At 32.9% G+C, this 14,077-nt stretch overlaps 1 protein-coding gene across 1 annotated transcript in view; it reads right to left on the bottom strand.

Moving 5' to 3' along the window:
• LOC111047566 (dynein heavy chain 5, axonemal) overlaps window positions 1-14,077 on the bottom strand; it is a 145,677-nt gene that overhangs the window by 85,947 nt on the left and 45,653 nt on the right. Inside the window, exons 26-30 of the mRNA XM_039431399.1 lie at window positions 13,457-13,723; window positions 2,709-2,921; window positions 1,647-1,846; window positions 948-1,112; window positions 388-540 (exon numbers count right to left, since the gene is read on the bottom strand). Of these exons, the coding sequence (XP_039287333.1) occupies window positions 388-540; window positions 948-1,112; window positions 1,647-1,846; window positions 2,709-2,921; window positions 13,457-13,723 (998 nt within the window). The remainder of the gene's footprint in view (window positions 1-387; window positions 541-947; window positions 1,113-1,646; window positions 1,847-2,708; window positions 2,922-13,456; window positions 13,724-14,077) is intronic.

The following is a 14,077-nucleotide window of genomic DNA, read 5'->3' as shown; positions in this document are numbered from 1 at the left end:
ATATATATATATATATATATATATATATATATATATATATATATATATATATATATATATATATATATATATATATATATATATATATATATATATATATATATATATATATTTATTAGTAGTGTATAATTTCACTTCAAAAAAGTGAGTTTTAGATTCTAAGAATCCTACTTTTTGATTGCTAGAAAATGAAGATCATACAAAAAAAGCACGGAGTTGGATATCCTTCTTTCAGAGGAGCATCATAACACTCTACTTCAATTTTCGGCAATTTTTTAAAAGAATTTCTCAACGATGATTCAATACTTTGATCAAGTGATAATTCCTCACAAACTACTAACATAATTTTTCTTATGGGAAAAAGACTTGAAAGTGAGAAAAACTCACCCGCTGAGTGACTTCTGACAGAGTTCCAGTTGTTCTTGGAGATGTGGCAGTAGTTGTTTAAGCATGTCATCGCCCACACAGCAGGACACAACACCTGGAGTCTCATGGGCACGCTGCATAATCTTCTGCCAAGACTTGTCTATTTTGCTGAATCTGCGCAAAATGAAAATAATATATTCATAGAGCTGGACGCTGACAGTCGCATCAAGATGAAATTGTAGAGAACTATGACGAGAAGGGGACCGACGAAGATGTATGAAAAAAATGTAGGTAGCTCTGAAAGAAATTTCAATTACCAAGATTTTTTCAATAAAATTAATAGAGTAGGTCAAGACGATTTAAAATATTTATAACGTTGTTGTCAATTTTGAAGGATTGGCTGAAAAAATGGCGGGAAGTTGAAATTTTTATTTTGAATGATTTTTAGTGGCTGCAGTGGGTACAAGATCATATTAAACTCTTCTATTCTATTAAACTTGTTCGGCAATACAAATTTGTCACCATTCAGCTTCCTTGGCTATATTCTATTAAAATATTGTTCGACAATAGAAATTTGTCACCTTTTAGCTTCCTTGGGAAGTTGTTTGGCAATGTCTCCGCCGACAAATACAGCCTCCAAATAGACCCACATGTTCTGTACCAGGAGCCAGCGCTCCAAGATCTCGTTCGTATTTCCCAGATCGTACACCCATTGCTGAATCTGCTTACGGAACGGTGCGTTGTAACTGTAAATAACACAAGCATTCAATCAATAGAGATATTTGAAGGAAATGTAGTTTGCCATGGCTATAGCACAAGAGCAAAGAGTTCAGCTGTATATCAGTACCCCGCTCACAGACTGACACTTTTGGAAAAGGGACCATATTATTCGGAACACAAGCTCTTCAATTGTCTACCTGAAAGAATACGGTTATGTGGTAGTCATAGGCTTTTCTTGTCTTCAATTACTGATGTACTTGTGGAAGCGTGTCCCTATACAATGAAGGAATGTTGTGGTGCCTTCACACTTTGAGTTGATACTGATGCATACACTTTGCATAGAAAAATGTTCATGACATGTTACATGCCACTTGAGCTCTGCTCAGATTTGTGGCTTCACGTAACAAATGACAATAATAATAATAATAAGTAACAGCACTGCATAATTATTACTATGTAATATTTATTTATGTACGGTAATGGAAGAGTACTATCAACGACGTATTCTGGATCAAAAATGGAAGTCAACAATTCAATTAGCAATGAAAATGTTGACTTACCGGTTGGAGAGAAGTGAGCCAAGAACCATAAGACTGTCCTCGAGCTGCCCTATGGTTTCGGCAGTGGTGTCACCCCTCAGCAGCAGCTCACCGCGGTTGTTGAATGTCATGAATGTCAGCTCATGCACCGACCACTCGTTCGTCACCTGTCTCAGTTTTCCTTCAATGTCCTTCTCCTTCATCGCTGATATACAGATGTCCTGATGAAAAGAAGTAGAAGTATGTAAAAAAGTTTACATAACAGGAAATATATTTTGAAAAAATTGTACATTTAGAACAAAAAAAGTATTCTTGAAGAGTAATATTCAAGTACAATTTTATTGAATGACAAGAAAATAAAAAGGTACTAGTGACTTCATATTACAATGAAACTATTAAGTATCCCTATAGAAGAAAATAATTATCAATAAAGTGAATATAACCAACTTTATCGAACCTGTAAAATGTAAAGCTTTGCTTATTTGTGAGAAGAGCATATAATTTGAGTAATTTATAAAAGTTTTGCTTCAATTGCCCATTATTGTCGTACATATTGGATGGAATAGAATGATTTTTTTATTCGATAACGTGGTGAAGTTTGGAATGTAACTCTAGTAATGTCCACTCTGCCACTTAATGACGAATAATGTATAATATATTGTTTCTTGTGTATCGGAAATTGAACTATAATGGGGTCCACGATATAATGGCAGTAGAGGAAGATGGGAGAACAGCGTTTCCGATTCTCTGCCTTGTCACTGCCTTCTATAGAAGATATCTGATACCGGTATATTTAATGACATATTTACTGTTTATTCTAGTTAAAAACGATCAATTATGTTCTATTGGTCAAAAAAAATATTTTGTAATGATTCAATAAAAAATGTTAATTAAAATTATTGAAATAGAATATTTTTTATTTCTAAATTGTTGAAAAACGATCAGGCAACGTTACAGAGATAGAAAAAGAATAGCGCTATTTTTCGAATGATATACAAGGATAGCAATAACAATGTTAATCAAATACTAGCATTAGAATGTAGACCTCACTAAAGTAATAAATACAATACGAAATGAGATTACCTCAATGTCTTCTTTGTTCTTGAGCAGCGGAGCTTCGAGAATATTCTTCAGACAGAATCCTTCACTGTCCAGTTCAAAATTGTATTTGGTTACTTCCATGATCTTCTGCCAATGGCGCGGCTTCATGGCCTTGTTGGCCATCAGCTCAAGCAGCGGACACATGTCGTTGAAGTCGTCTATTGTGCGCTTCAACGCGTGGAAGGCTGGCCATTCCTGAAACAACATTCATGCCAATCAGTTTTGTCACTAGAGAAACGAAACAGATCAGAATGGGTTTGGAGGAGACTTCGACCTGGGATTGATACTCATTTGCGATTATAAAGTCCGCAATGAGGTTTTGTCTTGACAAATGAATTAAATATATTAATAAAAAAATACTTTCTACAGGAAATATCCATATTAAAACAATCCAGGTGTTCAATAATAGCAAACAATCATATTTAATATCATCAAATGTTTAGAAAAAAATATAGAGGGGATATTCAGATCGGAACTTTTAAGCTGGAGAGCACTTGACACTCAAATCAATGTTATAAGCAACCAAAATCACAGTCAAATTTAAAATGGGCCTATAACCATCCTCGGTGAATTGACAATCTTTATGCAAAATTGCAAGTTAATCAGTCATTGGTGAATTTCCTATCCCGTAGGTAAAAAAAATAAATAAAAAAATTAAAATTGAATTATTATTATTAATTTATTAATTATAATTTTATTTCATTATAATTAATTTTTTATTTTTTATTTTTATATTTTTTTTTTCAGCCAGCAAAAAGGGACTTGGTCCAGTCATATTGGTCGGGCTATGACAGAGCTCCCACTCCCGAGCGCTATCCCACTACTGCTCACCACGGGGACTTTTGGCTGCTGGGTTTCCCCCCTGGCCCGGTTCGCCCCTCCTTAGGCGACCTGGTCACCCCGGACTCCTCCAGACTGACCATGTCGGTGGCAAGCTTAGTGCGGACACCCAGTCAACGTGGGCCACTCTGCCACAGGACCCCCGACCTCAGACCATCCTCAAACCCCGACCTCCAAGTAGCTGGATTACAGGAGTGCGCCACAACTCCCAGTCGAAAACATATCCAAACAAACGCTATCATAACTTTAGTCTGGTGTTCAAATCCTCCTACAGGCAATACTTTTTTGCATCACTATTTCATTATTTGAAAATGGATTCATTTGAACGAATTAGGGCGAAAGAAAGGGTTACATTAATTTCATTGATCGGTTGTCAGATTTTAAAGTTAACCTGAATTTATTGTACAGTTTTTACAATATTGAGGCATCAAAGTTATTAGGTAGCCTACATTGAAATCTAATGCGTAGCCTACTACTCAAACTTCTAAATAACGATAGCCTATCCATGAACATTTATCAATCAATCACCTAGCATTTACTACATTACTTTAAGAGCAATTGAATGCATATTATCATTTTATCAACCAAATTCGTATCATTCAAGTTAATAAAATGATTCATCAGATTTTCAAAGGACATACGGTATTGGGAAGAATTATTGTCAAACTGTGGAGGTGATTTTCTTCTAAAACTTTCATCCTACAGTATTTAATCTATCAATATTTTCAATCTGTGAATATTTTCACTATTGATAAAATTAATATTATTATTATATTGTTTTCATGATAGTAAAGTCTGTTGTTAGGCCTATCTGTTATGGATTCCAAGATAGGAAGAGTTTACAGGATGACTCATAGGTAGCGCTGTTATCGCTATGTTCTATTCCCACGTTAATATGAACTGTTCAGGACATCTTTCATTGTTTCAAATCTCTTTCAACGGTTTTCAATTTGAAAGAGATCGATATTATCGTGTCTGATGATGGATTGAACATTCTACTATTTGAAAAAATCTATACTTGAATAAATTGAATTAAAAAATTTATACTTCAATAAATAAAACCGAAGGGTACAAGCAGAACTATCACAAACAGTTGATTATCAATATATCAGTTGAATATTAGCAAGTTTTCATTTTGTCATTTACTCGACATTGGTTGATTGACCATTCTATGTTGGAATATATTATGTGAAATATATTGATAAGAATAATCCACATCTATCACGAGATCAAATGAAAATTTCATAACAGTAGGTGAATTATCTGACATTTGGGCGTCGCGTAGGATTGGGATATATATGTCTCAATGATTTGCCTGATCATATAGTCCTTTGTGGTTCGTTAAAACTTTTCAAAAATAAGTTGTACCAGCATCTTGGTAATTATACAGTTTGAGGGGGGATGACTTGAATTGTTGTAGGTGTGAGCTTGTCAATAAATTAATTATAAATTGGAAAGTACATAGACCGGTAACATGAATTGATCAGTTTAAGAGTATATTTTTGTTATTCTCAGTTATTATTTATTTTTATTTTATTGTTATTTTTTTTAATCTTTTCTATTCCATCTATATCTGTCTGCTTGGGGAATCAAATGATTTTTATGTAATGTATTCATGAATTTTCATTCATTCAACAACATTAATTATAAATCATATTTATTGAATTGGCTCAGAAGCAGGTGTAAACAAGAATTGAATTGATTTATATTCATATAATTTCTTCTTTCCCTTTTTTAGAATTAAATAAGCTTTTATTTCATTTTTTTCTTCTTCTTTCTCATCTCTCTTACCCATCTCCTTATTTCATTCTCTCGTCTCTTTTTCATAACATTATCTTTATTATCATCTTAATTTATATTATCTAATTCAATTCTATTTTAACTTCCAACAGTTAACTGTTTTTATTTGTAATACTTATATTTTGTTTATTTGAATACTGTTGTATCTTGTTTAATTGTTTTGTATTGTACTGTTGTTTGTTTAGTGCACCGGGTCTACTAGGACTCGAATGGAGTGGTGTCAGTGAATGAGTCACCTATGCATTCCAAAACCTTCCCCCCACTCCACTGAGTTGCAGTATCTAACGAGCAATGGATCAGTCTTTAGGTGCAATTTAATCGCGACAGTGCATAAGTCGCACTGTGCATAAGATAGGGAAAGACTGTATACGTTACTGTAAACGGACCAATAACATAGAATTGATGGCTTTGCTTGATGTACCTTATCCAAATGTTCATAGGCGTAAAATAATCCAAGAATATGGAAGAAGTAATTATAAAATTAATTAATATGTTTTGACAGTAACCAGAGTACATAACACTTGGAAAATTGGATGTTGTACAAAATACAACACGCGACTGCTCGTGTGATTGAGTACGGCGCGACTACCGGAAGGTTAAGGCTGTACAAAGGCTAAAAATAAACTTTCTACTGGTGATATTTTTCAAAGTTTTCCGATTAGTATACTATCGAGCTATCAAAATGGAGAAGTTTTCTCAGGAAAACATTTTTTTCTGATCATTACTTTTTGAGATATGAGCACCTAATGTTTAAATCTATGGGACAGAACATTTCAAATTCGGTAAGAGATAAATCCATGAGATTCCGAGGATAGATTCTACATGGTATTGTTAATCTAGTACAATTAAAATTTTCTGAAAATATCAATTTTTGAGAAAGTCATTCAATTTATAAAAATGACCAAAAATAACTTTTAGTTGAATTATTTTTGGTAAATTGAATAACTTTCTCAAAAATTGATAGTTTTTTTATATTAAGAAATATTTTTTTATATTAAGAAATATTTTTTTATATTAAGATATATTTTATATTTTTAAGAAAATTTTTATTTTACTATATCAACAATACCATGAAGAATCTATCCTCTAAATCTCATGGATTTATCTCTTACCGAATTTGATATGTTCTGTCCCAAAAATTTAAACTTTAGGCGCTCATATCTCAAAAAGTAATGATCAGAAAAAAAATGTTTCTTCATCCTCTAAATCTCATGGATTTTTATCGTTCCGAATTTGAAATGTTCTGTCCCAAAAATTCAAACTTCAGTCGCTCACATCTGAAAAAGTAATGATAGGAAAAAAATGTTTTCCTGAGAAAACTTTTTAATTTTGATAGCTTGATGATATACAAATCGAAAAAACTTAGAAAAATATCACGAGTAGAAAGTTTATTTTAAGCCTTTGCACAGCCTTAAACGAGCAATTTCTGTTTATATGTTTATATATCTGTAGTATGTGACCGGATCTCGAAAACGGCTCTAACGATTCTCACTAAATTTGGAAAAAAGTAGGTTTATGATATAAAAATTCCATTGCACTAGGTCTCAACCCTGGGATAACTCGCTGAAGGAAATTAAAAGGATAAATACGTCCTTGGAAAAACAGCTGGAAATTTTATCGTCTGTTGATGATGGAAGTGAGTGAAAGAGTGCATGTGTGTGGAGCTGAGACAAAATTATGACTCAGCTGTTGAACTTTTGTAATAATAATTCAATCAGTGCCGCTTGTACAAGAGCCGGTTAAATTTCAATCCTGATTAATTCCATTAGAACCAATCTGATAATCTAAAAAATAAGGGAAAAAATTATGTATTTGTAATCTACCTTGAGACCCTTGGGCAGCTTGCGACATCGGTTCTGGAACTCCATCAACTCGTTGTTGATTTCCTCGATGTTGACCTCTCCCCAAGGGATGTCGTAGTAGCTGCTGACTCGGTCGATGACGTCATTGTACAGCTTGTAGAGCTTCTGCAGCAGGTTGAGCTCCTTGCGAATCTGTGCCAGCTCGGGGTAGTCGGTCTGTGGCAGGCCAAACAACTCCTCGCCGTTCTGGTAGGTCTGCAGTTTGCGCCACATCCCATCGAAGCGGTTCTGTTCGCAACAATCATCATCTCTATTATTATTTGAGAAAAAAACCAATAGCTTCTAAATAAATTTATAATTAACGTTTACTTGATGTGAATGATAAACCTGTTCAACAATTTTAATCTCGCATCTATACTGAATGTATGATTTATTTAATAATATTTGTAAAAAAAAATGCTGGCAATACTTCATATTAATTGAAAGAATAACACGTTGATATTGATTCAAATTGATTTTGTACAAATATAGTGGTGGTATTGACAATATCAACCTATTTTTCTTCAAATTATGGAGAAATACCACAAACATATCTTACCATACAATCACTTCATTTCAAGTTTTAAGTAAATGCACAATTTTTGTATATTTTTCATAAGGTAGCTATGTAATTGGTTTGTTAGATTGTTTTCATATTGTTCATAGATATATTTATGTTCATTTAGATTTTGACACTTGATAATGGGATGAATACCCTAAACTAGTCGTGCCTCAAAGAAAATAAAAAGGGTACGCTAGTAGTCCTACTAGTAATTACTATCTAATTTTATTACGGTTAAAACCGTACTTCATCCTTTTTTACATCACACCATATCTCACCACGTAGCCAATCAATGTTTTATTATTGCATATTCTAATGTATTGTGATTTTATCGTGAACGTCCTCCTTCTGAGTTTAAATAAATTAAATTTAAAAGAATACTTCATACTTTATTTACTCAATTGCACAAAATATCACGATGTGCAGGTGACATTTTAAATGAGAATAAAATCATTTTGAATTTCTCTTTATTAATGATATCGAGTAGCTTGTCTGGTGTCAGAGCTTTCAGGTCGCATCTGATCAATATTGGGCCTCTGACATGACCTAACGACTGTTGTAATATTACATTTTTTCTCAATTGGAATCGAATCTTCAATTCGAGATCTATAAAACTTTATAGTAAATATCAGAGTAATCGATATACGGACAACTTTTTGACTGAGAATTTATCATAAATAATTGTGTTGCTTGTTCCATGGTATCACCGAAAAAACAAACTCTGTAAACAGAGTTAACAGAATTAACAGATCATATAGAGGATATATATAAAATTAAAATAACAGTTTCGAAATAAAGTTTTATTGAGAACAAATGTAAAATGTGAATTCTAAACTTGTAATTTATAATTTTTTGGTGACGTGTCCGTGAAGTCATCACTGGTTTGAGGTGTCTTTTGCTCTTTGCTAGGAGGCTTCCTTCTTCTCTAAAAATGATGGCTGGCTGTGTGTGTTCTAATTTTGTGCTCTCTGAATATTTTTCTGTTTAAGTGAATTATTAATGTTTTAAATTGAGTTTTGAACAGTTTATAGTGTTCTATTTTGTCTATAATTATTTCTTGTGTTTACAAGCCTTTAGCCATTGTTTTTTCAACTACATAAGTGGATAAGTATTTAGCTCGTAATGATTTTAGATGCTTAAGTGTGTAAGGTATTGTTCTTTGTGTATTTGTGTAGTATATTGCCAAAATTCTTCTGAAGATTATAAGTTGGTTTGCTCTGAAAACTGGATTTCTCATTCATAGGCGATAGATCCATTCATAGTTTATCAAGAATCTATTACGTTGGAGCCGATAACTTTCCTTAGGTTAATAGGTGAAAAATAGCTATCCAACCGATTTAGGAGAAATTGGTAGCACGGCAAATGTTACCCCTGTGGTGGGACCGAATTACAAAATAAATATGTCCCAAATGGTACACCATGAAATCCCTGGTTATAAAAAATTATTGGTAGAATAGATGTCTTGATAGGTTATGAATGGTATACTGCTGAATGGGAGGTCAGTTCTGGAGTGGTCAAGTTTTAATGAATAGATATCAGTGCATATTACAAAATTGCAAACATTAAAAATGATCTGAATCTTATAGCATTCTTAACACAAAAGTTTGATGAGCAAAATGCTAGGTTTGATGAGTTAAATGCTAGATTTGATGAGCAAAATGCTAAGTTTGATAAGCAAAATGCTAAGATTGATAATTTGAAAAAAGATCAAAATGCTAGGTTTGATGATATGAAGCAAGAATTTACTAGTATAAGACTAGAGCAGGTTAGTATAACTTTCTATTGAAAGATGCACATGAAACATTGATTGATAATCATGAAGATGAAAACAATTGAAGCAGGATGATAGTAGTGTTGAGATACAAGATCAATTAGTTCAAGTTTCAGATAATGTAGGCCTAGTTAATGTTATTGAAAAAGTAAATCGTAGTGAGATAGTAGAATTGAGTAATGTAGTAGGTAGGGAGTTGTCTTTATTGAAAGTCAACAGTAAAGAAAGTAGTATTGCCAAATTGATAGTTAGGAAAACAGTAAGTAAAGTGAATGTTTACATGAGACAGGTTTCTGTAGAGGTTAGGAACAATGTAAACAAAATGAATCTTGCTTTGAATCAAGTTGATGAATTCAACTTTCAACTGAAATTGAAAAGGTGTATGCAAAGCATTATTTAGTAAACATGACTAACTTTTGTAAGCAAAATGGCTTTGTTGAAACAAATGAACCCATGATAAAATTATGTTCTTGAAGAAAACAAAGCACAAAGTCACCATTGATGTGTTAGTATTCAAAGGTTGTTTCAAGTTGATTATTTACAAGATGATGACTGTGAATCACATGATGAAAGGTATTCCCCAGCACTATGTTATGATTAGGAATCCTGTGTTATGCCGGGATTCAGAATAGCATAATCGCTACGCAGTGTATGGTAAGAGTCCATAATTGTGTCTTTTTTCATTCCTGTAGCCTATTTTTCTTGGCCTTAATCTTTTCAAATTTCGATTCTTTCCTGTCTTTGTGTAATGTTCAGTAAAATTCTTCTATGATGCATATCTTAACCAATCTTGTCCATAGTCATTTAAATTTGTATTTTTCTGAAATAATTTTGGAAGTTAAAATAGTAGCTTATTTTCCTAATCTTTAAATTGTTGATAAAACTTATTTAAAATCTATCTATTCTAGTGTAAATAATTGTGTGCTTGTGATATATTTTTTCATCATGTATCACTTATGTGAAGTGTATCAATTTTGTGTAAATTGTTTTAGGGAACTTATTACCCATTTTTCCTTTTTCTCTTATTTGTATTTTTTAAGGAACTTATTTACCCATTATCCATCTTGATCGTCTTTGTATTGTAATCTTGAAATGTTTGTACTTATTATACAGTTTTCAAATTCTGAAATTATTTTAAAAATAAATGGTTCAATTTAGAACATGCTGAAATTAATCTTATGTATAAATTCTTTTGTTATAATAATAAAACTTCAAAATTTGAAAGTATTAATGAATTGTGTCACCATATATATATGAGATGTATTAATGAAAGTTAACTTGAATAATAATGTTTCCATTAAATAAAAACGTCTTGTCATATTATTAATTGAAATGAGTTAAAGGTTAAAATTTCTCTAATGTTTTGTAATTGATGTCTTTTTATAAATTTTTAAAACTGTTTATTCTATAAATTTTGATATGATTGATTATCGTTTGAAATGGATGCTGGAGTGTATTTAGAATTTTTAGTGGGGTTTGTTGATTAGAACTTTGCTGGTATGTGATTGTTTTTTGAGATGGAAACCCATTATTGCCTAAAGAAGGAATAACAGAGGTTATGACTTAGAGAGGCAGTAATGAGATAATTTTTTTTGTGTTGATTAATAATGTTGATTGCCATAGATGCAGATTACTTATGAATATTGATTGCCTTTGAAGCAAAATATTATTGATGTTTTGAATGATTTCTTGTTTAATGATTGATAGTAAAGTTTTGTCATGAAATGTAGTTTGTGTTTAGAACATTGAAAAGTCGAAATAAACTATAGTATCCAACAAACGATGATTAATAATATTGAATAATTTGCTTTTTATAAAATATTTGAACAGTGAATAAATGAAAATGAAATTATTTTTTCTATTAAAATTTTGTAATTGATGTCTCCAATTTCACAATATATGTATTGCTGACTGTATAATAAGATGTTAACAAATTTCAATTATATAGTGATTATATACTTAGAAATAATTTTCATGTGTATTAGATTGTATTGATAGCCTAATCAAAATTTTCCTTTTAGTTTATAAGCATCTTAAGATAACAGGTACAGCATGGACATTAACATTGAAATAATAATCACGTGAACCTCGAAATCGGCAACAAGTGAACGCCATGAAGAGTGTTAAGAACATTTGGGTGATTTTCGAACTAGTGTGACTCATCAATTCAATATCTACACAAATAACTACACCAATATCTACACTAATATCTACACCAATAACAACGCCAATATCTGCTCTGATGTCAATGTCAACGCCAATATCAACGCCAATATCTACACTAATATCTACACCAATAACTACGCCAATATCTGCTCTGATGTCAATAACTACACCAATATCTACGCTGATGCCTACACCAATACCAACGCCAATATCTACGCCAATATCTACACCAATAACTACGCCAATATCTACACTGATGCCTATGCCAATGTCAACGCCAATATCTGCTCTGATGTCAATGTCAACGCCAATATCTATGCCAATGCCTGCGCCGATGCCTGTGCTGATGCCAATGCCAATATCTACGCCGATGCCTGTGCTGATGCCAATATCTACGCCGATGCCTGCGCCGATGCCAATGCCTGTGCCAATGTTGATGCCAATGCCAACGCCAATGCCGACACCAAAGCATACGCCAATGACAATGCCAACGCCTATTGCTGACCATGTAACTCAAACTTCAACACTACCACATTACCTGGAGGTAATTGCCATCCATGTTCACATTCGCAACTTTGAATTCAAAATAACAGTCACAGTATCATGAAAGAATTGATTCAAAAATCCTCTCCTAAATTATTCCTGTATGCAGAACTCTAAACCTTGAAAGCTGAAAATATCAAAAAACCAAACCTTACCTAAATTAATCCTCACCTAAGTTAATCCTGTATGCAGCGTCTATCTCTTTTCCAAAAAACAAATTACATTGTCATTTCAAGCCTGAAATGTACATTGTATAATTACAAATATGATACAAAATTTACGTGACTCTGTATCGAGTTTGGTATGCAGCCGTCTACTACAAGCATGAGGCAATGCTAACTGAGATGTCACCTGTATCGAGTTTGATATGCATCAGTCGACTACAAGTATCAGCCCAACACTACGTGCATTCAGATCAGCCCAACACTACGAGTATTCGAGTATTCGGATCAGCCCAACACTAACGTCATCACACTGGAGTCACACTTAACTGAAAATCATACTGAGTGCCTTAACAGACTGTTTTCCAAAATTTGCATCAATAAAATCAACCGCGTCAATAGTGAAAGAAATGAACATTTTTTGATTTATTGGATTTTTATCGTTCCGAATTTGAAATGTTCTGTCCCAAAAATTCAAAATTCAGTCGCTCATATCTCAAAAAGTAATGATAGGAAAAAAATGTTTTCCTGAGAAAACTTTTTAATTTTGATAGCTTGATGATATACAAATCGAAAAAACTTAGAAAAATATCACGAGTAGAAAGTTTATTTTAAGCCTTTGCACAGCCTTAAACGAGCAATTTCTATTTATATGTTAAGATGTTTATATATCTGTAGTATGTGACCGGATCTCGAAAACGGCTCTAACGATTCTCACTAAATTTGGAAGAAAGTAGGTTTATGATATAAAAATTCCATTGCACTAGGTCTCAACCCTGGGATAACTCGCTGAAGGACATTAAGAGGATAAATACGTCCTTGGAAAAACAGCTGGAAATTTTATCGTCTGTTGATGATGGAAGTGAGTGAAAGAGTGCATGTGTGTGGAGCTGAGACAAAATTATGACTCAGCTGTTGAACTTTTGTAATAATTCAATCAGTGCCGCTTGTAAAAGAGCCGGTTAATTTTCAATCCTGATTAATTCCAGTAGAACCAATCTAATAATCTAAAAAGTGAGGGACAAAATTATGTATTTGTAATCTACCTTGAGACCCTTGGGCAGCTTGCGACATCGGTTCTGGAACTCCATCAACTCGTTGTTGATTTCCTCGATGTTGACCTCTCCCCAAGGGATGTCGTAGTAGCTGCTGACTCGGTCGATGACGTCATTGTACAGCTTGTATAGCTTCTGCAGCAGGTTGAGCTCCTTGCGAATCTGTGCCAGCTCGGGGTAGTCGGTCTGTGGCAGGCCAAACAACTCCTCGCCGTTCTGGTAGGTCTGCAGTTTGCGCCACATCCCATCGAAGCGGTTCTGTTCGCAACAATCATCATCTCTATGATTATTTGAGAAAAAAACCAATAGCTTCTAAATAAATTTATAATTAACGTTTACTTGATGTGAGTGATAAACCTGTTCAACAATTTTAATCTCGCATCTATACTGAATGTATGATTTATTTAATAATGTTTGTAAAAAAAATGCTGGCAATACTTCATATTAATTATTGAAAGAATAACACGTTGATATTGATTCAAATTGATTTTGTACAAATATAGTGGTGGTATTGACAATATCAACCTATTTTTCTTCAAATTATGGAGAAATACCACAAACATATCTTCCCATACAATCACTTCATTTTAAGTTTTAAGTAAATGCACAATT

Source organism: Nilaparvata lugens, chromosome 6, assembly GCF_014356525.2.
Source record: "Nilaparvata lugens isolate BPH chromosome 6, ASM1435652v1, whole genome shotgun sequence".
In the NCBI taxonomy this organism is placed as follows: domain Eukaryota; kingdom Metazoa; phylum Arthropoda; class Insecta; order Hemiptera; family Delphacidae; genus Nilaparvata; species Nilaparvata lugens.
This window is presented reverse-complemented; position numbering and strand designations above follow the sequence as displayed.